Below are 27,339 nucleotides of genomic sequence, written 5' to 3' on the forward strand. Positions count from 1 at the left end.
CTATCTGCTGAACTCAACTTTATTTACAGAGCACAACGATAATAATAATAATAATGAAAATTATAATCATAGCTACATAATAATAGAATAATACAGTAGAAACAGCTGTGTATGATGCAGTTCAGTTCTACAGCACTGACACAATCATAAACAAATATGGTTAAACCAATACCTATTCATAAAACTATTTAAGAGACTGGTGAGGTGTTTTTAAAAAAAAAAAAAACTAAATCTGGAGCAATTATTTGTAAAACATTTACAAAATTGCCCCTATAAGGTCACTTACAATTAAAAAAATAAATAAATAAATAAAAAATGTAAAAAAAACAGCAGATGGCAGCATTGACAAACTAACTTGAAGGCCTGAAACAAATGGCAGCCTCCTGAAGATGAGCTGACAGAAAGAAAAAATTGATGTTTTAAAGGACAACCGTGAGGACAACAGTATTGTTTTATTGGTTCAGGGATTAAAGCTTCATGTGAGGACATAAATTAGATAAAGCCATGCACCTTCACTCCTCTTTATGCATGTGATCTTGTCACCATCACGTCTTCTATTCTGACTTGGACTGTACGTGCGTGTGCACCCATGGGGTATAATTACGATAAAACAAATGCATTGAATTAAACCGTCACGGTCCTATATGTGCTTTCCACAACGACAACAAGCCTCAGTACACTCAAGAATCCTCTCTGCGTTAATCCCGCTGTGCACATGTGCACTCATTCCTGATTTTTGCCTTTGTGTGTGTGCATGCTTGTGTGTGCGTGTGTGTGCGTGTGCCCTTGACGGCCCCCTCAGTGTGTGTGTGTGTAAGCTTTTGCGTGTTTTTATGCATGAGCACATCAGTGCGAGGGCCTCTCCCCTTTATCTGCACCCGTACACACGCCAAGAATCGGGGTCTCTGTGGGACCCGCGCGCGCGCACACACACACACAATGGACATGATAATTACATGTGAGATCTTGCCCTGTTGCACCTTCTCTAACTCTGGAGGAATTTCAAGGTCGAATGGAATCTTTTATTTCAAGGATTTAACCTATACAGGGTGCATAAATACTATATGGGACTTCGCACCAGCGGGAATTTTGGCCCAGTCCTCCAATCCAAGGCTTTCTTATTCTTCTGGCATGATGTGATTTTACGTTCCGGTGCTCTAACTTTCTTTAAATCCACTGCTTTTCCTAACTGGATGAAGGTCAAATGACGATATTGGCTGAAGGGAGTGAAAATGATAAAAAAAAAAAAAAAATTGGCTGAGCACACGGCCCCCCGCCTCCAGGTTGGATTTGGCTTATTTGAAGTAGAACGTCACCTGTTAGGAGGTGTCCACACGGGATCACCTTTGTATGCATGATTTTCAATGTCCATGTTGAACATGGAGTTAGCGGTCTGCACCTCAATGTGAATCGATCACCGAGAGCACTTCAGACATAATGTGCCCATTTCATTTAGTCCTGAAAGTCTCTTGAATTATTGACTAAGCAATTGGTCATACAGAACTCTATCAATGTGTGTGGGGTTCTTTAACTGAAAAGGTCCAGTTCACATGTGCTAGAATCCCAGTTCACTTAATTCAGCAATGCAGAAAATCTGAAATTAAATTAGACCTACAGTAGTTCTACAGTAAGTAATGTATGTATAAATCTATGTATGTGGTCTATGTGTATTTGTACTTATCTATGTAAATGTGAGGATTGCACATAACCAGTAAGCTCCAGAAATTTTAGTCTTTTAATTCTTCGCAGACGCTAAAGAATATGTGCCCGTGAGTATTGTTATATTATCGGTCTATATGTGTTTCTCCACCATTTGTGCTCAAATATCTGTTGCTTGAAGGGTTATAACACCGAGACACAGATGCTATTGTTAGCCCGTCTATGGCGTTTTTAATTATTTGTTAGCATCAAGATAGCACACAATGTGTTTCAGTATATTCATATTGTATTTTTTTTTGTACTGCATGTTGGAAATAAACATTCAGTCTGAAAAAACTATCCCAAAAAAAATTAACAAATATGTCAGTTGTGTAAAGGCAGACTTTTTAAGTTTTGTATTATCGGTTATTATTATTAGTATAATCTTGCATCTAAACATAAAATTCCCTCACTTTATAGCTATCGTATATACGCCTCCTGTTCGTGATAGGAAGAAATTGATTTTTTTTTGTTTGGTTGTTTGTTTGGTTTTTGTTTTTTTGCATTTATCAACGCGGGCGTGGCTGCCATGGCCGCCTAAGGCAGTGGCAGAAGAGAAGGGGTCTGTAGCCACGGTCTTCCCGGGGGCTTGTGGATGCGCCAGTGATGGATGAAGAGTGACAGATCGGGGTTAGCCGCCAGGGGAGTCCATTTTCTTTGCAGTGTACGCTGCCATATAGCGAGGGGAGAGGAAGGCGTGAAGAGAAGAGAACCCCTCCTCTCCTTCTCCTGCTCCTCCTCCTCTTCCTCCCTCACTCTCTCTCTCTCGCTCCACTCCGGTGCATCAGTGAGCTTCAGGCGGCTCCACGCCGCATTGACGCTGCTCCATCCTACTCAACTCACACACCGGGACGAAAACAGTGGATGCTATTTGCACTGGATTTTGGATCCTGTGATATGCAACACATTTCCTCCTCTCCTTTTCGCTTAGTCCAATGAGGAGGCGCTCCCCACTGCCCGGTGATGATGAATGCAGATGCAGCACGGTCACACATTTGGATGTAACCCACAAGTTTGCGCCTCGTGAATGCAGCGGTTTGTTTGTTTGTGTATTTCTTGACTGAGAAAGTGAGCATTCTACGCTGTCTCCAACATGGATGTTGACAGAATGGAAGAGCAGCAGAGTACATGAAGGTGCACTTTCTGGATTTCCAATTCCGCAATTCCCCGCACGATGCAGATCCTCTCACCCGGGATGTTATTTGTGTTATTTCTTGTCCATGCACATGTGTGTTTGTCCATGAGAAACAATGGGCACATAAAGGAGGACGTGAGCGCACACCCCGCCAGGACTTCCAGCGGGTCACCCCAGAAGAGTCGCCAAATTAAAGCCAGAGACCGCGCCACAGGTGAATCCCCGGTGGAACTGCAGGCAATCGTCCGAGGGACCTTCAACTCCACGCATCCGTGGAAACGAGGGGTCACGGGAGAAGTGAGGCGCTTTGCGCACAACAAGCACGACTTGAATAGGACAGTGACATCTGCGGGGGATGCTGTCTCACATTGGGACCTGACGCGGCACCGTAGTAAGAGGATAAAGTTGAACGGCGGGCTGAGTAGCGCGGGCACGCCGGCAAGTGGACACCACAATGCGCCTAAGCCCTCCTCAACGGGAGGTGGGGGGCCCACGGATGGAGATCGACACAGGAGGGGCACAAAAGAGGAGAAGGCTTGGAAGAGGGGGAGAACCCGGCAGAACAAAAGCTACGGGGCTCTGGCTCAGCCTCACGCGTCGCCATGGGAACCCATCCCCAAGCCCGTGGCCCTCACATCCACAGACGCGCCCTTTGACCTCTTCACCAGGAGGCCCGAGCTCTTCACGTTCCGGGAGGAGAATCCCTGGGACGCCACGCCGATCACGCCGCCCGGCTTGCAGGACTTCGGGGACGAGATCAAGAACCCGTTCTACCCGGTGACAAGCGAGACGTCGAGCGCTTACGCCATCACCTGCGTCTCCGGGGTGATCTTCCTGGTGGGCATAGCGGGCAACGTCGCCATCCTGTGCATCGTGTGCCAGAACTACTATATGAAGAGCATCTCCAACTCGCTGCTGGCTAATCTGGCAGTGTGGGATTTTGTGCTCATCTTGTTCTGCCTGCCCATGGTGGTCTTCCATGAGTTGACCAAGTCGTGGCTTCTGGGGGAGTTCACCTGCAGGGTGGTGCCATACATGGAGGTAACGTTGTGCCATCAATCTTTATGGTTTTACTGTATTATTGGTTATCAATTGGTTATCACGTTGGCCTCACAATGAGGCTCTGGGTTTCAATCTTGGCCTTCCTAGCGTCCTCCCACATTCCATAACCATGTACAGTATGTTAGGTTCGGTGGAAACTCCAAATCAGTGTTTCCCAACCGATACTGAGCCAAGGCATACTGTTTTTTATGTTAATAAAATCTCACAGCACACAGCTAAACAAAAATGTCACAAAATGGGTACAGTGGTGCTTTGAGATACAAGTGACGCAAATTTTAGGTACGAGCCCTGTACGGTGGCAACAAGCAGCAGTTTGGCAGTTAGTGAACAATTCTTCAAAATAAAGAGGCTTCAAGCTGTTTATTGTCACTCCCGGTTGAAGTTTACTCAAACAAAGAGAATTACAAGTGTATTTAATCAAACCACATAACTGCCTAGAAGTAGGCAGTTAAAGCTAACACATAATGGGAAACTCCATAGAGGGGCTGACGAATAGCAGCCGTATCTCTGTGTTATAAGCCTTCAAGCAACTTATATTCAAACACAAATTGTGGGGCAACACATGTAGACAGACAATGTGACAATAAAGTCATAAAGCTGCCTCATGCAGTCGGTGCCTCTGACCACAGACATCTTGCTCTGTCACGCAGCAAAATATAATATCAGAAAGAAAGGTTATATGAGGTTATAACATAGAATACATTTTATAACACAAGTGAGGATGTATTAGTTTGCACTCTGTACCTGACAGTGCAGCTCTGCATTAGGATTTGGGACTTTGAGGTGGGTTTCCTTAAATGGCCAGAAAAATGCATAGAAACTGGTTTAGGATATCAGCCAATAGAAAGAGACACTGATTTGTCACCTGCAACTCATGTGAAGCCTCACCTGGCCTCAAGGTACAAGACACACAAATACAGACAACCCCTTCCCAAAATAAAGCTTGGGAGCACACCTGCCACACCTACAGACGACTTTTTCACACAAACACAGTCAATCTAGGACTCTGCCATTTGTTATTTCCGTGCACACAGACAGCCACCTTTGAATGACAGGTTGTTTACACCATGTTGATTCCTTCCCCTTTGTGCGCTCGCTGCAATTCCATCAGCGTCACCTGACAGGAGACGCTCCCTTTTGTATCTGGAGCAGGTGTTTTTAACGTGAGGGAGCTTCATTTTTGGAAAGGGCCATCATCATAAACTGCCTCGGGATGGAAAGCAGATGAAGGCAGGTTTAAAGGCTTTCCTCCTGAAATGACAACAAACCCATTTGGTTAAGGACGCAACCAAAGGATATCAGGATATGACTGAGTATGCTTATGCTATTGTCACAGATACATTAATACACATAAAATGCATTTGTTGGCTGTCACATGCATAACCCCTGACTGTAAGGCAAGTTAAGCCAATCAAAAGCCAGATGAAAGTAATTGATGGAAAAGGCACCATGACAACAAGCAATTTCAGGAAACTGTGTAATGGTCAACCCTGAATATAAAGTTCACAGTACAAAAAGAGTGAATGGGAGTTTGTGTGCATGCGAGTCAGAAAGTCAGCTTGCAATGTTGCTTAAGGTTATTGTCTCTCAGTAGACACTACAGTAGACACATAACTCAAATTCAGTGTGATGGAATGTCAGCATCTGGCCACAAAAACCTGACGACACGCGAGCCCAACCACTGACAGCCCCGCTATGCTGCCTTCAGTGAACCTGGTTTTATTTGGCGTTCAATAGAGAGGTGCGAAAAGCGCATCAGAGATTTGGGCTGGAGCCAGCCTGTATTATTTCAGATAAGCTGTGTTGTCATGCAAATGCCAGACAGTCGTGCACAGAGCAGCACATTCGTATGAGGGGCCCTTAGGGACATAATACAGGGATAACCATTACACACACACTACTGAAATCCGGTCGTGTAATATTTAATATTAAGTGTAATATAGACAGATTTTTAAGCATAGAGCACACCGTACTAGTAAGACACACCAACAAACATTTAGCATTCAAAAGCATAATGACACAGTTGTTTACAAGTGTATAATAGAAGTAAACGCCCAGTGTCTTATTGCCTTAAAACCGCAATGTCACACATGGTCACGCATTCTTTTTGAAACTACAGTAAGAGACTGATCCCTTTGGATGAATCGGGGTGGGGTGTTTTCCCCCTACGCACACGCTTCTTTCCATCTGGCTTAATGCTAATTGTCTCTCCTCATCACGGAACACAAATCTAACAAGTCCCTGAAGGTGAGTGAATTCCAGAGTGAGTTCTCTGGCAGTTGTACTCGATCATCAATGGGGTCACATGTCATAAAGATACACTAAGCTGATTTTTTATTAGGACTTCATGAGGTACACCTACCCTATAAGACCCAATATAGGTGGTGAATTAAAATACCTGAAATAATGATCCTCAATTAGAATTGACACTTGCAGGTACACAACATTCCGCCATAGTGGATTAGATTTTGTGTGGCAATGAAAAACTCATTGTTAACTGCATCTCAGTGAGCTCAAGTCAAAGCATTGTGCTCTGACTGTTATGGGACACGTTTCTTTATCAACTGCCTCAAGGCTGATTGCCACCCTTTCACATTAGATAGGACACCACTTGTGAAGATATATGAACTGTGTGTTGAGTAGATTCCTCTGGCCTTGTCGGCAGGATTTGAAAGTAAAATACAACAACAATCACGGCAGTCAGTTGCTTTTAACTTTTAAGTTAAATACATTTGCATTTCATTTTCATCTTCAGGAACACAAGGATAGGTGATTGACAGGTGTGGAGCGTGCTTTTCGTGCGTCAACTCCCGCTTCTGTGCGGGCCCTGCTGGGTTGTACTGCACCCCGCCAGGCCGCCTCCGCTACGCTACAGCGGACCTCCGCGAGGAGGGGGGGCAAAGAGAAAACCGGCACACTGATGCAGCGCCAGAGAGGGAAGACTCTCTGAGAGAGTGAGATTTATTAAAAAGGGCCGCAAGGAGCTGCAGAGGAGCCGGGGGTAAAGACCCACCGAAATGGTGGGCATTCGTCAGCTTGACACGTTCCCATTGGCTGACTTTGAGGGATGACAATCACAGTTTTGCCTTGTGTAACGCTCAAGCAATCCTAGTTTAGTACAAGCTTGTATATCTAGTTAACCATCATGTCTGCGCACACACATGCAAAGTTAGTGGGGCATGCTTATCCAGCAGATGGGTGGAATGGCCTTCTCCCCACTGATCGCTGCCCGCGGCTGTTCTCCCTGCATCAGCTATCTGTGATTAGACAAAAGCCTCAGGGGAACACACACACTATCGCTCACACACACAGTAAGTACAGTGTTGAAGCATTTTTGCAGCACGCAACCCAGCTACACTATATCTGATGTCGCGCCCTGTCTGCGTCGCGGCCTCCCGCTATTGATTGCTCATTGGAGGGTATTTAAACAATTCAGCTCAGCGGCTGTCCATTTGCCCACACATTACAGACGTTATTGTGTTTTTCAATGAAGCGACAAGCCCACACAATGTGACGCATAGGCCTATTATTAGTAGCCAAATTGATCATTGTGAGAGTACTACTGTGAAATATTCATTCGGTGATTTGCGTACTTCAGTCAATTGATTGAACAGCGGCATGGACAGGCCAATAAATGAGGCTCTGTAGAATAGTGCAGAATAAAGTTGAAAAGCCCATCTGTCCGCTGCGACACCTCTAGCACAACTCCAACGACCTGGAAAAGTCACTTTTCCAGCAGCTACGCTCAAGACTGGAAGGCAAAGGTATTTCTTTTTCATATCCAATGGAAATATGCCCCAGACCGTGATGTAATTTAATGGAGGAGGAATTTATTGTCCAGAAGAATGTGCCTGGGAGATGCTATAAAATGCAAGGAGCGGCATCACTAAATGGGGCTTTTGATATTTGATCTCATGAGAGGCTCTACTTATGCTAATTATTGTATTTCACTTTGTTGCACACTGCTAGAACCCTCAAGGCAATTCATATAAAACATTATTTGGCATGTAATAAAATCTTTAGCGGCTTTCTCCAGAAGCGTGTGATGGTGTGTTGTAGGGGTTGAACGACAAAAGACTTTTTTGGGGTGATTCTGATGTGATGAAAGACGGGTCAAAGTCGATTATTGGTCGATTATTGGTCGATTATTGGTCATTTTTCATCACAGCAGAACCTAGGACTATTTTAAGACGAGTTGCAATCAGAATAAACGAAGCTAGGCTAGCCAACCTCTATTCTGAACCACAACTTCCTATTTTCATCGTCTCGGACCTGTGCAGACTGTGTCGCTTTGTAGACTTCGCATTTCACTGATCCTGGAGTTCGTTATATCGTCCGGAGATGGCAGTAGACGGGGCGAGTCGAAACTCCTGTAAATTGGCCGACGGCTGTTCTCCCTGCATCAAGCTATACTTGCGTCCCGTTTTAATAAAACCTTTGATATAGTGATAAAAAAAAAAAAAATGAAATGAAAGGCGATACCATTTTATTTGAGATGCCGCACAGTCAAAAGAAGGCCATGCGAGTTGACCCATTCGAAGACGACACACCCTGGCTGGCAGATTGATGTTATGGTCTGGTGAAGACTCAGTCTATGGCAACACACACACACACACATACTGGGTGTGTGTGAAAGTGTGTTGGGTGTGCACACTATCCCCATTCATCATTTGAGAACTCGCATTACAGCTGACGGCGGTCACATGGCCAAACAGGCTCCACCAGTGCTCGTTAGGAGCCAATTAATAACGTGCAGCCTTTGTGGCACCGTCACACCAGACCTTGAATCAGGGAGTTAATGACCTTTTATCAAATAAATCCACAGTGGGACACCTGCATCACCCGCTGCTCATATAAATGACCACAACATAAAAAATAACATGTTGCAGGCATATTCCAAGCCTAATTATAGAATCCGGCCTTCATAATGGAGCAGTACTGAGCTTGGATATAAGTCATTTATGAGAAATTTTGCAACTCAAGTCAAATTCAAGTCGAATCCTTTGCCCTCTTTTTTGAGCTGCCACACTCTTACAGCAGACTGAGTAATACCTGCCTAATAATAGCGTATAAATTATACATGAACCAAAATTACTGTTTAAATATGGATGTATAACCAAGCCAGTTCCCAACTTCCAATGAACCTGGGCTGGTCAAGAGGTAGAATTGGAATATCAACAAAGTTAATCACTTGTTACGGCTCATTTCTCTCTACTTTCCATCTCCAGTCTTTTCCCCTCCTTCTTCCTATTTCTATTCTTCTGTCGCTGTTTTCCCTGCCTCATCTGCATGAAATCCCATCCCCGAACACGGCTTTGTCACGCCACCAGCCCTGACTTTTGGACTCCTCTCTCTCTTTTAAATCTGCCCCACTCCCCCAGAGAACAAAGTTTGTTTGTTGTGCCCTCGCGCGCCGCCCTGATACACTGATCAAAGCTACTCCTCCGTGGCGGTGTTTAAAAGACACTCGTCCGGTGTATTAGCATGCTGCCACACGTGGGAATGAAGATGCCATGAAGGAAAAATTTGCGCTTGCATTGGCCAAAGACAAGACATACCATACATGTTGGTGGGTCCCAAAATGTGTGTATGCTGTTCTTAAATTCCAGATGACCTTTCCTAATTATCCTGGCTTTTGATTTGTCAAGGGAAAAATATTAAGCCTCTAGTAGACAAAGAGACAGTTGAAATATAACCTGATGGCTGGTCTAAGAAGTGTCTGGCGAAGTCATATATGCACACATGAACAGGCAGTTATCATCTCCCTTATGCAACTTGTCCCCCCAACCGTAGACATCTTGCTTTGTCTCACAGAAAAGTGATATAATATTAGGGAGAACTCCTCACAAGGTTATAAAACAGAATACATTTTATAAGGGCAAAGGCATATTTTCCTAACAGGATTCCGGAGGTCATCAAACATGCATGTGTGTGCGCAGCATTACTCATCATGCAGTGCGTGTGTATTCATACATCCATCTCCGTCCAGGAAGTTTGTGTTTCGAGAAGCAAAGCCGGGGCTCACTGGGGCCATCTGGGATCCTGGCTGCCGTAATTAAATTTCATATGACGGGAGGGACTGTTGGGGGGGAGTAGCGGCGATGGTGGGTTATGTGTGAGGAAGGGATGTTTAATGTCGAACAAGAGAGTGAGGAAGTAAAGTCATTGGGAGAAAAGCCAGAGATGGAATGAAGAGGATGTTGGGAATAAGGGGGAGCGTGTGTTTTGGCAGGTTTGGTGCTGGAGGCCAGTTCACGAGATGGTTCGTGCGAGGACACACAAGGATACACACTCCAGCTGCTGTAGAGGAATACTTTGCACGGTGCCAAACTGGCTGTTAATCCAACAGATCCTTTTGCATGAGGAACAATCCTTCTCATGATCTTAAATAGCAGCCTGCAGCCTTCTGTTGAGTGTCAGACATCTTCACCCCGTCTCTTTATTTAGAGCCTGTTTGTGTGTGTGCTGCGAGGAAATATACTTTCTCTTTAAGATACTGCCAAGTGGAGATGAATGCATCTGCTCGTTGTTATCCCATTCCCAGTGAAGAATGGGAATGTGACAGGCTTGACTACAAGTTCAGAAAGTGTTTCACATCTGTGGCGTTTGTCAGATTAGCACTTCCTTTCCTCCGCCGCCTCCCGTCGTCCTGGAGGAACAATGCGGTGGATAATGGATGCTGGCTTTAATGTGACGTTAATCCTCTCTGCTCCTTTCAGGTGGCTTCCCTGGGCGTGACAACCTTCACCCTGTGCGCGCTTTGCATCGACCGCTTCCGGGCGGCCACTAATGTGCAGATGTACTACGAGATGATCGAAAACTGCACCTCCACCACGGCCAAGCTGGCCGTCATCTGGATCGGGGCTCTCCTCCTGGCGCTGCCCGAGCTGCTCATCCGGCAACTGGTGGTCGAAGACGCCGAAATCCCAGACGAGCCTCCCGTGGAACGCTGCATCATCCGGATCTCCACGTCCCTCCCGGATATGCTCTACGTGTTGGGGTTGACCTACGAGGGCGCGCGGCTGTGGTGGTGCTTCGGCTGCTACTTTTGCCTGCCGACCCTCTTCACCATCGGGTGCTCGCTGGTGACGGCGCGGAAGATCCGACACGCTGAGCAGGCCAGCGTGCGGAGCAACAAGAAGCAAATCCGCCTGGAGAGCCAGATGAACTGCACGGTGGTGGCGCTAGCCATCGTCTATGGCGCCTGCGTGGTGCCCGAGAACATCTGCAACATCGTGTCCGTGTACATGGCGGCCGGCGTTCCCGAGAGCACCATGTCCGTGCTCCACCTGCTCTCCCAGCTGCTGCTCTTCTGCCGGGCGGCGGTGACCCCCGTGCTGCTCCTGCTGCTGTGTCGCCCGCTGGGCAGGGCCTTTTTGGACTGCTGCTGTTGCTGCTGCTGCAGCCGTACGCCCTCCTCCACCACGGCCAGCGACGATAACGAACACGAGTGCACCACCGAGCTGGAGCTGTCGCCGTTCAGCACCATCCGCCGGGAGCTGAGCAACTACACACCGGCCGGATCTCACTGCTAGGATGAAGGTCCGGTTGCCTTACCCAGTCCAGTTGCCAAATAGGCACATGATGGAGGACACTCAAGGCTTGGTTTCTTATTACCTCCGCTAAGCAGAAAGGCATTTGTGTTTCCCATGTAAAGTACGGTTCATCGTTCGCAGCCCTGCGATATCACTTCTTTTTTTTCATTTTACAGTTGTACCTTGAATTACAAGTGCCCCAAATAACGAGTTTTTCAATTTACGAACTGTAAACGATTTTTTTTTTTTTGCTTTGTGCGGCGAGCCAACATTTTAATTACGTGCGAACTTCAGATACGCGAGCGACAGTTGTCAATGCACTTTCAGCTGTTTATTGAAAGGGATAAACAGGCAAACACACAAATACAAAATGAAAACACTCGCAAGGAGCACGGCCTGAACACTTAACTAACTGTGTGGTAAATGGCCAACTTGTGTTTGATTTAGAGCTCCTGAGTGTACACTAGGCCACGCCCTTTTGAAGACACACAGCAACACACAAATACTAGTGTGTTGGAGTGTGTGTGTGTGCGTGTTAAAACGGCGTGTGTGTGTGTGTGTGTGTGTGTGTTTGACTTTCAGCCTAATTAGACACATTCTTTTATTTTGTTTCATTATGTTTTCATATTTATATTTTCCAATACATTGCTATTTTACTTTATTAAAAACTTAACAAAAACATTGTTGTTTTTTTTTAGGCGGTGAGCTTGGTCACAAAACAACTTAAACCAGTAAGTCAAGGTACCACTGTACTCACTTACTGCGATGCCCTCGCATGTGGGAAAAGCGAGCCACAATCGCCGATGCACTTTTCAGCCATTCGTTGAAAACCGGGAGAAGAGTGAAACACAGCAAGCACACTTACTGTATGCAGAAGCTGCTGTCGTTCACAACTCTCATCCAGGCGCTCACCTCATCAGGCCCCGCCTCTTAAAGGCACAGTATTTTCTAAACATTTTATGCTTGCAATAATTTTTTGTGTTGAAATACATTTACAGTATGTTTTTAAAGTGTTTTTTAATATATTTAAATGTGTTTAAACCATAATTTTGTTTACAGTTTTGCTTTGGCGAATTTCTACGCTCCACTGACTCCTATTCTATTTTAACACTGCAAATTCACTGAATCATAACCAAAACAACCGTGCCGCCACTCAGTTAATATGTGGTCAGGCGTCTAGGACAGAAGTTGGCTACAGACCTGTCATTGCAAAACACAAACTTGTTGAAATTATGCCAAGCAACCACGTGTCATGATGAGAGACATCGCATCCAGGCAGTTCACACTGCCTGAAGGTATTACAGGACTGTTTACATACGAAATCTACTGTAATTGTACACGTTGTTATGCACATTTCCTCTTATTTGTGACGGGAGATTGTTGTGGTCTTAGCTTGCACGTTCTGTTGAAATCCAATACAAAAGCTGTGTCAAAAATTGCTGAATGTTTGATACAGTTCTTGTTTAGGATGTCCAAATTTTTAATTGTGCAAGTATACGTCTATACTGTACATACTAAACGCATTACTGTGACTGTGTTGGACATTACTGGGCTGGTCTCAGAGAAGCATAAATAAGTGATAATAAAAAGGTTCTCAACGGACTCATCAAATGGACCACGATTGAATACGAAACGCACTCAGCATGGACAACACGGACTGCTCACTACACTATTGTATCATATTATGCCTTGCACTTGGAGCTGTATATATAAAAAAAAAACAAAAAAAAAAAAACGACAGAATACTACACTCTCTTTGGTGCTCTTATGATGAATGCGCTGTAAACAACAAATCAATCAGTTCCACATAAGAATCGCGAGCAATTGAGCTGCACACTTCATTTCTGGTCAAAAAGACAAATGGTGGTTATTTGTGTGAGTGTGGACTATACTAAAAATGAGTGTGATTAAAAAAAAAAATTTAATAAAAATTTTAAAAAAGCTACATTTGAATAACTGATCAGCTCGAGAGTAGAGTGCTACCGCTTGTAAAACTGTACCAAAGTGACGACTTTTAAAAAGTGTAAAAATGACGAATCAATGTGTGTAATGTACTGTAAATTAGCATTTCTAATCCCGCAAAGGAGACCTGGGTTGAGACCATTTTGAAATTACAATCAAGACAACTGGGGAGGAAACAGCCAAAAAGAGTTTACATTTATCCAAAAAAGTCATCCCCATCAAGCCTTTGATGCCCAAAATCTAAGCAAAAACTCTATTCATTTTGAAAGATGTTTAAAAACAACAGATTGAGGGTTATCTCTCCTTTAGCAAATTTCTCGTGGTTATTTGCATGTATCCAAACAAATCCTATTGATTTTGAAGTATATCTCACCCAAGATGTAAGAGGAAGCGCAGGCTAAGGCCAGACGGCATTGTACTTTTTCCACTGTCAGCACTTTTTCACACTTTGGGGAATTATCACTCCATGTCAGAGCAAGAATCTGAATGATTATGGATAATATACAATCCAAGATGCTTAAAGTAGCTCACAAAGGTCATATTGGTGCATGTTGTTTTATTGATTTTTTTTTTTGCACTGCTAATTAGCGATTGCTTCCTGGGGATGACTATCTCATGTTTTCTTCTTAGATTGACCAAAATAAATAAAAACAAGCCTTATGATAGTCACGACCCAGATGCAATGTTTTTAAGAACTCTGTGTATCACAATCAGTTGAATTCTGCACTGCCAAACACCTATCTGTAGCAGCAGATCGCCATTTCTAGCGCTCACTCTCACACGAGAGGTCAGTTTGGCTCTAATGTCGACAATCCCAAAGGTTGATCCTGCAGTGCCGTTAACTACCGTGGTGCTACTGTACGTGCAAACCAGAGCACAAATCATAGCTCATTATTTCAACTCACAAATCCAGATTTTGTGACCGAAGTCAAAGTGACCTCCCAGATTTTTCCGGAACATTTTACGCGGCGGGTTGGGGGAGGGGTACGGCAGATTCTAAGTGGCTCGGTGTGTAGTTGTGTGTGGTTCAAGCTGTTGATGATGTGATTCTTGTGGCATACAGTGTGTATTCTCAACTGTGTCCTCTGTCCTTAATTGGTGGCTGCAAATGTAAGCACATGCACTGTTGTCTTCAAACCCACTCACTGGTTTCTAAATAGCTTTTTATATAGCCAAAAACTGTCCCTTTTGTCTATCAAGGAATGGAAAACTGTACATTAAAACCCACAAATCCAAGTTTCAGTTTCTTGTTATCATACCAAGGAGGCTGTTTCTCGCACTATTGTTTACCTCAGCTGTTTTCTTACAGAGATGGGAAAAGTATTCACACCCTGTAGTTAAGCACTGATTCAACCCCTCTATTTCAGTAAAAAAAAAAAGGAGATTCTGAAAATGTAGTGGATATACAGTAAAAACATCTATACACCTCAGTTCCACCACCTCTGTGAGACAGATAAATCATTTCAAAACATTTTACACCATTAATGTGACCTATAACCTGTACAATACTGACTGACCCCAATTAAAATTCTTCTGTTCTTGTAGGCTTTTCCTGACATGTTTTTGCTTTCAAGATTTTGCTGTGGTGCACTGAAACCAAGGTTGAACTTTTGGGCAATAAGTCCCAAAAATATGTTTGGCCCAAACAACAACACTGCTCGTGACCAAAAGAATATCATTCCTACAATGACGCATGAGGGTACAAATCTTAACGACAACTTGAACACAGACTGCAATCCACTTTCTGCCATTTTTCTGTCACCTCCTTGTTGTCACTTTGCTATGTCAACTTCCTCCAAAGTCTTTATTCATTCTATTTAAAAATCCATCGTCTTGCCGTCACACCAGTAGGGCTGTTGCTATGGAGACACGTTGCTGTTACGGATACCATATCGATACCGCTCTGCCACTGAGGTGAATAAACTTGTGATAAAAGCTGGCCGGTTTTATAGAATTCGGATAAATCTATGGTACACCGCCAAAGAGATGAGCAAACCACCAGATCTAACAGCCTGTTGTGTCGCAGTTATTTTTTCCCGCAGTTGCTCCCCAAGCTGTCGCAGCTTCCTTTACGGACCTCACACAAGTGATGAATATCATCATTCTGCCATTAGCATGAACAATCGAGCCCTTGTTTGCCATAAGGATGCAGCACGGACAATTTAAATGAGCAGAAACTGAATTAGCGGTCTCCACACTGAGCAGAAACACAGAAAGGGTTACTTTTGCTTGCTTTGTCACTCATTTATAGGTCTCTGAGAAACATGAACGGCTGACTGAGCTTGAAGCATATTCATTGATGGATCTCAAGTGTGTGTGTTGAGAGGCGAAAGACCTTCAACACATCACACACACATTACTGCACCACTGCTGCAATAATAGTTTCCTTAAATGTCCTTTCTCGTGCCTGGGAGCAACTAATGAGGTTTTGTTACTTCAAAAGGTCTTTTCTCTTCGACTCTAAACAGCAGGCCAGCAGGCCGGTAATGATACCTTGGCAGATACAAAGAAACTAAAACTAAAGAAGTCCAAGATGTATTTAATGCGCTCAAAAGGTGACGGACCCCAATTAAATTATGCAGATTGCTGGTATACAAGCGAATGTAAAAGTTACTGAGGCCACTGTTTCCCAACCTGTAGAGCCAAAACAGATTTTTACATTTACTTGTAACTTTCTAAAAAATAAACTAAAATCTTTTTTTCATCTCCAAATTTGAAAACAGATGTTGAACGACTCCAAATTTTAACTTTTTTTGTTGTTTTCTTCCACTCCTCATTTGAATACCAGGACTGAAAGCAACAGGGGTTTTTAGCATACAATTAGCAAATTGTTCTGCTATCACTATGTCGCTGGCATAGATAGAAAGAAGAAAGGCACACCTGATGATATCTCACAACTCATCTCTGTACATGAAATTATGTTACTTTGTTGCTATCACCCAAAAAAAAAGGACCGTTTGTCAATTATGTAAACATGGTCTTCATTATCAGGAGAGCCAGACGGGCACCTGCTGCTGACTACTCGATGGGCCCTCTCTAACGAGCGCCGTATATTGCCATGGAAACCCTTCAGCCCGCAGATTGACAGAGAATGGTGATGCTTCTTCTCGGTGGCCTCATGCACCCTCCGTTCACATCCCCTCCTTCCTCTTGTGACATCTCTCTTCCCCTTTGTCAAGTTATATTTTGTCTTTTAATCTACAGCATCTGTGCTTTTCCTAGTTTTTACTCCGTTGTTCTATCTTTAGCCTCCTCAGCCTAACTCTATGTTCCCCTTCCACCGCTTCACCATCTCATCAATAATCCCCCTTGGTAGTTTTAATTACAGAGAGGAGGACTAAATGAAACCCCAATTAATGCCCTCCTTGTCAGTGCGCAGAGGGAGCCACCACGCTGCTCGAAAATCCGATTTTCATCAAGGGGCATATTTTCCGGAGTGATTACTTTACGCAATGTTTAACTGTATTAGGGTGGTCCATTGAAACTGCAGATGAGTTAGGATAATGCTCACAAATAGCTTTACCTCAATCTGTCGCTTGTGGGGGTGGGGGTGGGTGGATGGGGGGTGGGTGCGGGGGGGGGGGGTGGGGGGTGGGGCGGGGCGACGGTAAAGCTGCAGGAAATGATTTTTCAATGGACAGACATATATCACAAGCTGTGGAAACCTAATGCACTCTGCATGAATTGGATTTCAGTCAGACATAATCACATTATGATTGATCATAATGCGGCACTGGATGTCACAGTTGGTGACATCATCACATTATGGAACAGAATTGCTTTTATTTAGTGATGTAAGCTGTTCAGTTTTGCAACATGATTTTTAATGAGGCCAATACAGGTTAAAAACATGGTGTCCCTAAAAGTCACAATACACTTCATCTTTTCTATTTTTTGTTTCAGTTATCATTCAGACAGACATGAGGCCATCAGCAGAGAAGCTTAATGGCCGTCACACTGCTCCAACTCTGAGTAGACTTTACGCTCTCAATGGCAAGTTTCTTGAAACAGGACCTGATCTTCTTCTACCACGCTAAACTCCTAGAGCAGGCATTCATGCAAAACAAGGGAAAGTCCATGCAGAGGGCTGCACTGGAACTCGACATCAATAAAAGCTTGATTTAGCGGATGCTTCCGACAGTGAGAAAGCTTTACCCGTACCGACTTCAGGTTGTTGAAAGGCTTCAAGCGGAAGATTCTCGTGTGGGTATGTGGGAATCAATTGCATAATGACTTTTTGGACACCCTGTATATTAGTATTTTTCTTTTTTTCCCCTAATTTAGGCGTGTGTATAAGAATGTGCACTTGACATTTGACTTGATGTTATGCTGCAACACTCCTGTGACGGTTACTGCCTTCAATATGTAAAAGGGGCTAATTATGCAAAATACTTTGCCCACCATCTGGTGACATACAGCAGCGCACAATCACTCCATTGCTCCCATGCACGCAACAGGGGGTTCCTTTTCTTCTCCGCCCCCCTGGTGAGTCCAGCTCATTGCGATCTTCTTTCCAGATTCACTAGTACTCTCACACACACAGTGATAATCTACCATTGATTGGCCGGACCGACTGAAAGCCATTGTCGCATCATTCACTCTGCAAACCTACAGTCCAAAGGAACCAAAGCCTAGAAATGCATTGCCGACCACAGCAAACCCCGCTGGGCATCTTCTGGGTTTATTCATGTGTTCCGATACACAAACACACGCAAAAAGTGTAGTAAGGAAGTAAATTACCATTTCAGCAAGTTAAAGAAGCATTCCAACATGTTCCACTGCAGGAGAGACAGGATGAACACCCCCACCACCACCCCCCAAAAAAAGGCGTTCTGCACAGCCACCTGCAGTGTGACAAGGACCCATCTCAACGGATTGGGTCTCTTCTGTTGGTGAGGTTCGACTGCATGATTATTGCACTCAAGCCACAAGCTGAGCCAGACACTTCTCCCTGGGAGGTGGCAGCCGATGGCTAAGTGCACTGGAAGCACCAGTGGACCAGGACAATACCAATTAGGCTGAGCAAAGAAAAAAATATGGATCCTTGCCTTTGTGTCTCCTGTTCATTCATGAGCTTACCATGCAATACATAAAAATGTTATATGTATGTGTAATACATTTTCCATCTAAATCCCATCAGAATATGTTACCCAGTATAAAACAAAAACTTGTATTACTTTTTCTGCCTTAATCCAATCAAAAATTCACGATAACTTAATAATCTGTTATATACCAGACTCCTGGAAGGCTTTGTCTTGGAAGAGAATTGCTTTATATAGTTAATCGCATAGTTGTCGAAGTCATTTTTTAGCGTTTGCAACAAGAAAAAACACAACAAATCAACCAAACAAGAATCCAGTTGCCTCAATTTAACCTGTGCGGATGACTGAGAATATAGGCCCTCTCTAACGAGCGCCGTTGGTGTTTTTATTGATATTGTGAAAGTGACTAAAAAATGACTTGGGCAATTATGTTACTAGGCTAAAGAAGTACAAATATACCCCTAAACACAAATTTGAAGTTAACTGTAATTTTTTCTTTCAAACAAAAGACAAGGGATTGAAAACAACAACAAGGCAGCAAAGCGTAATATTTGTTAGCACGTCTCACAGTTTTGAGCTTTGAGGTTCGACTCTCAGCTCTGGCTTTGCTGTATGGAGTTTTCAGGTTTTCCCTGTGCTTGCGTGAGCTTTCTCTGTGTACTGCGGCTTCCTCCCACATTCCAAAAACATGCATGTTAGGTTCATTCAAGACTCTACATTATCCATAGGTTTTAATGTGGGTGTGGTTAGCCCAAAGTCCAATGGAATAGGACTCCAGCTCACCCATGAAACTATTGAGGATAAACAGTATAGAAAATGGACACAACAATGAACCCAAACCCAACTGTTCCAAACAACTATACCATCAGAAATTAACTATTTATGTGTATTCAAATGGCTTGTCCAAAAAAGGAATTACCCATGATGCCTCAGCATTATGATGACATCATGCTATGATCACGCTTTTCCAATAACCTAATGCGTCGACACAGAGCGACGCTCTGGGTGATGTCATGACACGACACATTAGAGCTGTGAGCAGCCCCATTCCTGTGGTCGAAAGAAGCCCGTTGTGGCTGTCCAGCCTTTAGCTTTGTCAATTACACCCTTTTACAAGCTTCTGGACTGCCGCTCTATCATGAACCGTGAGTACGGCCTCCACTGGTGCCCACTGCTGCTGACTCTGCATGGCAGACTCACCCTCAAACACTCTCTACCTCCAGTGACCTGAATCCACACTTCATTCAACTCAATTAATCTTCACAGCTAGTAAAAAAGCTACCCATTTGTAAATGGAATGGATACAAACACCATGCACAGAAGAAATTGAGTTTTACAATCAGCTTGACTCCACAGATGACATGTCAATATTATTCCACCATGCAGCATGGAGTGACGAAACAAGTTCAGCTGGAAGTATTTTTGGTGATGAATTAGGTCTGGAGGTAGGATCTCTGATATGCTCCCCCTCTGCAGAATACATGGTGGAGAGTGTTTTGGGGTGCGGGTCGTTTGGAAAGGTTGTCCACTGCAAGAAGCTGCCCAGCAACGAGTCAGTAGCTCTTAAAATCATCATGGAGAAAGACTTCATCAACGACGCACACAAAGAGGTGGAGACCCTGGAAGTGCTCAAAAACTTTAATTTGGAAAAATTCAACATCGTCAAATGGTACAGCTCCTTTGTCCACGAGGGTCATTATTGTCATGAGTTTGAGAAGCTAGACATGAGTCTTTACCAATACCAGGTCACAGAGAAAAATTCTCTGGAGCTCAAGGAGATACGGCCTATTCTGCAGCAGGTTTGCTTCCACCACAGAATGATGCAGGATTGTTGAGTTTGTTGACGAGGTGAAATGACTATTATTCTAAATCATTTCAGGTGGCTGTATCTCTGCAGCTCCTAAAGAGCCTGGGGATAGTCCATACCGACCTCAAACCAGATAACATCATGCTAGTGGATCATGTACATCAGCCACTGAGAGTGAAAGTCATCGATTTTGGTACAGCCAATTTGATTTCAGAGAGGTGTAGGGGTTCAGAACTTCAGACACTCTGGTTCAGGTGAGCTAGTGACAGCTACGATGGAACATACCGCATGACCATTAAATGGTAGTAAAATGTTAATGTTTGCCAAAGATCTCCGGAGATTCTGCTGGGAGCTTCCTTCAGTGAGGCTATTGATATCTGGTCTCTCGGCTGCATTGCAGCAGAACTGTTCATGGGCAGAGCATTGTTCCCTAGCAGCGATGAGTTTGATATGGTGAGTCCAGTACAACTTTGTTTGGAACATAGCCAGATATACGCAACATTTGTTTAGTAAATGTAATTATGATTATTTCACTAGATGAGACACATACTTCGCGTCATAGGAAAGCCACCCAACCATCTGCTGAATACTGGCATACACACAAAACAATATTTCCAACATTACATTGCAAGATGTGAAAAAAGGACACCAACCCTGTGGATGTTTAAGGTATGGAATGTTTTGAAGATTTATATTCAGAACAGCTTTTAATAAATACAAATAAATTGTATCCTCTTTAGTCAAAACTGTACAGTTCCTCTTGCATACCCTGCACCGTTAACAGCCTAAATGACCTACTGGAGGTAAGAGGCCTTAAGTAGCTGAAAGTCATTCCAATTGGGAGTAAGAACACACACAAAAGTCCTGCCATTTTTTTTCTTCTTCTTTATGAGGGATGCAGCGAGCTGTCCGGAGAAGACGCGAGAGCTGACGATCTTGACAGGAGGACCTTCGTTGAAATACTGGGGAAGATGCTGCAGCTGGATCCCAATGAAAGGATCAGACCCAACCAGATTCTTCAGCATCCCTTCATCACCATGAGCCACCTCATCAGGGACTTCAATGACTGCCAATAGTAAGAAATTGTCAACCTCTATTGTCGAGAAATTGCCAACCTCCATTGTCGCAGAGGTTTTTGACATGCTCAATCCCGGATGATTTCTAGCGTTAAATCCTGCTCGGACCTCCTGAGCAGGCATTTGACTGAGGGCTCGTTGAGCCAAGGAGATATCCAGCAGTCCTGTGCAGTGTGACGCCACCATCAGACCTTCAAGACTCTTCAGGATGAGGACGATGGGTGAAGATTCAGACACCAAGACAACGGGATATAAACTAACTTGACGCAGGCGGCCATCCTACTATCTGTTTGGTTTTGGAATGTTTCAATAAGAACAATTGGAATATACGGAAAAATATCAAGTGAACGTTAAAATCAAACAAAAATGTAACTGTCCTATGTTAAAATGCCATATGAGAGCAAGACAGATTAAAGGATGACCCCCTTTGGGTCCTCCCATAGATTTTGAATTGGAATCAGCTTTGAGTTCTGGTTGCTTTCACCCAAAACAACTGGTTAGTGTGACTTCACGACTGAGTGTACAACAAATCATACACAAATAAATGTGGGTCTGCCCTGAAGTATGATGGAAAAACTTGGCAGTGCAAGATTATTTCTCCCTCTTGGCACTCACTACTTACACAGCATCTTTGAACAAAGCCACTACAAACAAATGTTCGGTTACAGCGCTTTTTACAAGGGATTAAGCGACATTATAAATGTAGTTCCATGCATTTTTGATATCTTATGGTCATATACCGGTGCTGCTGTTCAAATTGACTTTATAACCGAGGTTTAGTTTTGTTGGGTGAGACGCTTCCCAGCATACCTATAGGACCACTCGTAATTGAGTGTCACACATCACGGGACACGACGTCAAATTCTCCAGATGAGTACTTTTTAATCCCCTTTTCGAACATGTAAACTCTTATCTTTCATGACGAAGGATGTATCAACTGTGATGCGGTGTTTCATGGCCACTGTTTAAGATACATGGAGCCTTCTTCAAGTGACAAAATGAATGCTAATGAGGATGATCCTTACTATTTTATTGTCGGTGCAACTGAGGATGCAGAATTCCTAAATATCATACCCTGATCCTGCCACACTGCACCAAAGCTCAGTCTGCCGCAGAATCATTCTCAATACTGGAATTTTCAGCCAGTTTTGGTTGGTAAAGGCTGTTCAATGTGACTTTTGTGAATGAGGCAGCATCTGTGGATCTCAAGGACAAAGGCCATCCCGTGGCCTGACACAAATGTCAGTAGATATCTTTGGATTTCCCCCACTAAATGTCAGCGCCTGCCTGCATCTCCGCCCTCGTTACCTGTCAGCACATGAGGGAATGAGAGGAAACACTTGAAGGATGGGTGAACATGGTTGCAGCACAGCACAAACAACCATACTCCAAAGGGTACTGTCTTATTTTGGTACCTCCTGAAAACCCAAATAGCTTTGCTATTTCCCTTCTTTTATCCCATGTGCCTTCCTCAAGTTGACTTTGGACAGCATAGCAAAAATGTACATGCACAGACTAACTGCAATAAAAACATACACCACATTTTCTTTCCCCATTTTTTTGTCATAAATCACTAAAATGAGTTCAGACTTGCTCAAAACTTCCTAACATTAAAAAAATGTAGGCGTTTAACCTTTAAAACTGACAATTTTAAAATTTGAATTATGGACTTTTTTTAACAAAATGTAATTTTTTTTTCGATGTTTTTGCTGCTGGGCGGAAACCAAATATGTCAATTAGGGTTAATTTATTATTATTATTTTTTTTTTTTTAAATCGATAGTAATGGTTAGTCTCCATGTGGTCATGTGTTTGTTTTTACCAATTATTAACCAATCTAAAGTTATTACTATGACTATTATTCTCTTGAACACTTCTGAGAAGTGTTCTATAACTCCACCTCTTTTTGACTTTGCAGGAGCCTCCCAGCAATTTGTTGCCTCAAGATTGAAAGTCTGTATGTTTTTTTTAGACAAAATCCGGTGAAAATACTTTGGTTATTTACATTTGAGTAGGCCAGTTTTGTTAAAAATCGATAGCTTTCAATGACACAAAAGTGAAGCCCTGAGCAACCATTCCATCGTGTGTCTGATAATTTCGGGTCCGAGCGTCGCCATTTTATCACTGGCCTCAATGAGTCGAAAACTGACAGAAGGCGACAACTCTTCGCATCGCTTCCCTTTGCAACCACCCACTCGCTCTGCTTTACTCTGGTTCAGCTGGAGTTTAAACGCGGTGACATCGCGCATTGCCTGTATGCTAATGCAGGCGGTTGGGAGGAAATCAGAGTCAACACAAATAGGCCACGATGCCGCCGCTAGTGCTGTTTGCTACGACTGGAACCCTTCAGCGAAACTGGGGTGACATGTCATACTTTTTTTTTATATTATTTGTACGTCAGTGTTATTATCATTAGATTAAGTTTATTTAATGTAAGGAGCCAACATGACCGCCAAGGTTTTTGCATTCCTGCTGTTCTTATTCTCTGCCGTAAACCAATGATTACACTCACAGCTCATCCTAAAGCTCTTTTCATTATCTGGTTTACCTTCCACCTCAGCGTTTGAACAGATTAGCTAGACTCACACACATACACACACACACACGCACACACGCACACACAGACACACACACACAGTTCTAATCTTCTGTTCATAGCTGCCAATGACTCAAGCAAAATGGACCAGGGAATTGGGGACTATGGCCAATGAAAAGGAAGCTGCTTCATAGCAACACACACACAGATAGACGACTGTTCTCCATTTTTAATGTCGCACAGACAGCTTGACCTAGTATTTGGGGCTCTGTGTGTGCTTTGTGTTTTGAGGCAGAAGACAAATTCATTGTTTATGTCAAATGTTAATGCATTCAGACGTGTATCTGCACCCCAAATAGCGCTTGTGACCGCCGCGATGAGTCACACAAACAGTCAAGTTGTATCAACATACCGCGCAGGGTGTTCAGGCCACTGGGCCCACCTGAATATATTTGTCACAGTCTTTGCAAACCCACACATTAGCTGTCATGCGACCGCTTTTTGACCTCCCTGTTGGCGTCCGTTTTGCAGTGGCCTACATCCATGCCAGCTGCTCTTGTGGCAGCAACCCTTCCAACTTGAAAGTGCAATGTTTTGGTAAAGCACGCTCTGGTTGCCAAGTCAACGGCGCATAGTGGAAAAAGAGTTGAAATAAACGCTCTTGACACAAAGAGGGCAGCTCGTTAAAATAAATCTGAACTTCGAGGGGAAAACTGTTAGCTAAAACGAGGTGACGTTTTACCCAGATACAGAATATTACACACTGTAATGAGATCCCATATCAGCTCGACAAATTAAATGTTGAGTTGATAAGATTTGACAGAGATATAAGCATCCAAGCATGCTAAATGGGATTTTTCATGTTCATTTAAATTACTGCCTAATCTGGATCAAATATGGATGAAATTTTATTCTGATTTTTTGAACAAATTACAAAATACCGCATCATGAGAAACTATAGATCCTCGCCTTGCTAAAATAATAGTTTTCTTTTTTTTCTAAAAAATACAAGAAAAGTCAACCAAATACTGAATATATTAGATTTACTAATCATTTCATTTCAGGGGTAGAATTGCACGATCTGTTCAACAGAGGATGTAGCCAATTTTAGTAGAGGTGGCCCAAGTCTTGAGATGATTTTGGCAAAAAAAGATTTCTTTTTTTTCCCAAAAAACCAACAAACAAACAATATACCAATAAATCATTTCATACAAATGAATAAGAGTGTCAAGTAAACAGTCCCAGATTTCATCCAGCCATCCATTTTCTGTACCGCCTTTCCTCACTAGGGTAGCGGGCGCGCACACAAAGTCAATTTGTATCATCTCAACTTAATTTTATTTATGAGCACATTAAAAACAACTACTTCAGTATATTTTGTATACATTTTGCGAAATATTTGTTTGGTCAAATGTTCCTTTATCCAATAAAGGTTGGAAAATGTTATCTGTAGGCGGCAATTCCTTGGATCATAACCTTTACACAATGCACAAGGACTCCAAATTGTAATTACATTTTGTTTTGCTTTTTCCATTGTCATATGTTATGATATTTGTAGCGACTTCCTTGTTTTTTTTTACTAGCACACAAGTAAACCAACAAATAACAGCCTTGTAAAATCCATCAAGAAATTGTCTTTGCAGCTTGCCCAGCAGTCCAAGGTCCTTTGGCTGCTCTGCCTCGTGGATTATGTGCACATATTATTTACATGTCTTTCATGTGTGTGAGTCACAGGAAGAATGACTGAGGCAAATAAAACCTATAGTCAAATTCAACATTTCCTCCATATCGGTAGAAATCATGGTTGCTATACTGTCCATCAACCTTCCTCGGACAAGTTAAGTTGTGTGATTCTACGTCATATTTCTCCCTTGGGAGATGTTTGCTTGCGGTAGCGTGAAACAAAACCTAGCACAACAAGCTGTCATTGTGCAGCAGTTGTTGCTGCACCATTTAAAAAAAAAAAGAAAAAAAGAACAGCACACTCGCAGCAACGAGGATGCATGGGGGATGTCACTGTTTACACCAGGGAGGAAGAGATTGTGTTTCGTTGCTTCACTACGGGTGTCATGTGCTGCAAAATTGAGGCCCTCGTCATCAGTACTGGGGGGTTATTCAGGGTTGATGGAACCATAACACGCAACTACACGATAAGTGTGCTTGCATATTGGAACACTGTGCATTATTGTTGTCCAGCACCACACATTTTATTTACATTTGGATGTCTGAGATTTGCTTTATTTCATATTTAGTATCGCTCACACACTTTGAATTAGAGATACTATACATCTGTGCACGTACTCGGACTAGTAAAAATGCTCCGATACCACGACACCCAATACCCTTTACCAGGTTGTCATATATTGTACTATTCTATCCTCCCTCAGCGTGCGGTGTGCAGTTCTTATAAATAGAATAGTGTGCTTCCTTCAAGTCGTTTATTGACGTTCCCAGTTGAATTTCTCAGTAAAACTACCACAAAATAATTGGAATTACGTTGTATATTTATGCAAACACAGAGCTAGTTAACTAAATGCTAACACATCATGCAAAATGCCATAGATAGGCTAACGAACAGCACTGACATTATAGTATCAAACTTTAAATGGGTATATATTCTTTCTATTCTGTGAAAAACAAGTTTTAAACAATATTTAATTGTCACATTTGCACAGCTTGTGCTTTATGCTTATTACTTTTTGAACAGTAGTTTATTAAAATAAAACGCATTTTCATCAATATTGCAAGACATAACTATCAAGTATCTGTACTCATCACCGGTGAGTACTCAAATGTAAGTACTTGTACTCGTACTTGGTCTGAAATATTGTGGTATTGGTGCATCCCAATTCAAATGTTTGTTAAAGGTTGGGACGTCACTTCCAAGGTCAAAAGGGTCAAGTTGGAACAATACCCACTGTGTGTGTCTGTGTGAATATGTGTGTGCATGTGTGTGCGTGTCTGTGTTTGTGTTTGGACGTGTGGGAGTGATCCAAACGGATCGGTCAGTTCCCTGTCACCACACGTACACGCACGTCTTGTCGGGCCCACTCGCACGGATATGTAGATTTCGTCGATTACGCACACACAAAGTGTACAGTGTAAAGACAAAGGGAGGCAAGTGCATAATTTGTGAGTCAAAGCCGCACTTGTTCGCACGACACAAACACTCACACTTGGACAAAGACGAAGGGAAACAGGAAGGAAAGCTGTAACTTTCCACTGAGGCTTGGCCACTACCCCGATTTCACTTTCTCTTCTGTGGTCATGGCAGCCTTTGTGTGTGCTACCTTGTATCCTGTGTGCATGTTAGTGTGAATGAATGAATGCAGGAGGTGCGAGACGCGGTCTACAGCCTCATTTTCGGTCGCTAAGAATTGTAACACCTCGTCTTTTCTAATGAGTCTCGCCTTTTCTGGTTAATTCCTCCTCGATTTGCCCATCTATTACGTCATACTTCAATTGAAGCTACATGCTTTTGTGCACG

The 27,339-nt window shown here is 43.2% G+C and overlaps 2 protein-coding genes and 1 long non-coding RNA gene across 3 annotated transcripts in view; 2 read left to right on the forward strand and 1 right to left on the reverse strand.

Moving 5' to 3' along the window:
* Positions 1–2,477: 2,477 nt before the first annotated feature.
* gpr37b (G protein-coupled receptor 37b) lies at positions 2,478–14,628 on the forward strand. The gene is made up of 2 exons (XM_061762815.1): positions 2,478–3,874; positions 10,615–14,628. Exons 1-2 carry the CDS (start codon positions 2,873–2,875, stop codon positions 11,428–11,430), a joined length of 1,818 nt encoding a protein of 605 aa, XP_061618799.1. The 5' UTR covers positions 2,478–2,872; the 3' UTR covers positions 11,431–14,628.
* The window catches only part of LOC133472263 (uncharacterized), a 41,013-nt gene continuing 18,065 nt past the window's right edge, over positions 4,392–27,339 (reverse strand). The window contains exon 3 of the long non-coding RNA XR_009786663.1: positions 4,392–5,146. This is a non-coding gene — a long non-coding RNA (uncharacterized LOC133472263). The remainder of the gene's footprint in view (positions 5,147–27,339) is intronic.
* LOC133471575 (homeodomain-interacting protein kinase 2-like) lies at positions 20,575–21,835 on the forward strand. The gene is made up of 5 exons (XM_061761214.1): positions 20,575–20,694; positions 20,779–20,910; positions 20,982–21,044; positions 21,135–21,316; positions 21,407–21,835. The coding sequence occupies exons 1-5, from the start codon at positions 20,653–20,655 to the stop codon at positions 21,492–21,494; spliced, it is 507 nt and encodes a 168-aa protein (XP_061617198.1). The 5' UTR covers positions 20,575–20,652; the 3' UTR covers positions 21,495–21,835.

This window comes from Phyllopteryx taeniolatus, chromosome 22, assembly GCF_024500385.1.
Source record: "Phyllopteryx taeniolatus isolate TA_2022b chromosome 22, UOR_Ptae_1.2, whole genome shotgun sequence".
Taxonomy (NCBI): domain Eukaryota; kingdom Metazoa; phylum Chordata; class Actinopteri; order Syngnathiformes; family Syngnathidae; genus Phyllopteryx; species Phyllopteryx taeniolatus.

Coding starts and splice junctions, on each gene's coding strand:
- gpr37b (XM_061762815.1), top strand. CDS start 2,873: ATGCAGATCCTCTCACCCGGGATGTTATTTGTGTTATTTCTTGTCCAT. Junction 3,875..10,614: donor GGGTGGTGCCATACATGGAG/GTAACGTTGTGC, acceptor TGCTCCTTTCAG/GTGGCTTCCCTGGGCGTGAC.
- LOC133471575 (XM_061761214.1), top strand. CDS start 20,653: ATGGGCAGAGCATTGTTCCCTAGCAGCGATGAGTTTGATATG. Junction 20,695..20,778: donor GCAGCGATGAGTTTGATATG/GTGAGTCCAGTA, acceptor TTATTTCACTAG/ATGAGACACATACTTCGCGT. Junction 20,911..20,981: donor CAACCCTGTGGATGTTTAAG/GTATGGAATGTT, acceptor TATCCTCTTTAG/TCAAAACTGTACAGTTCCTC.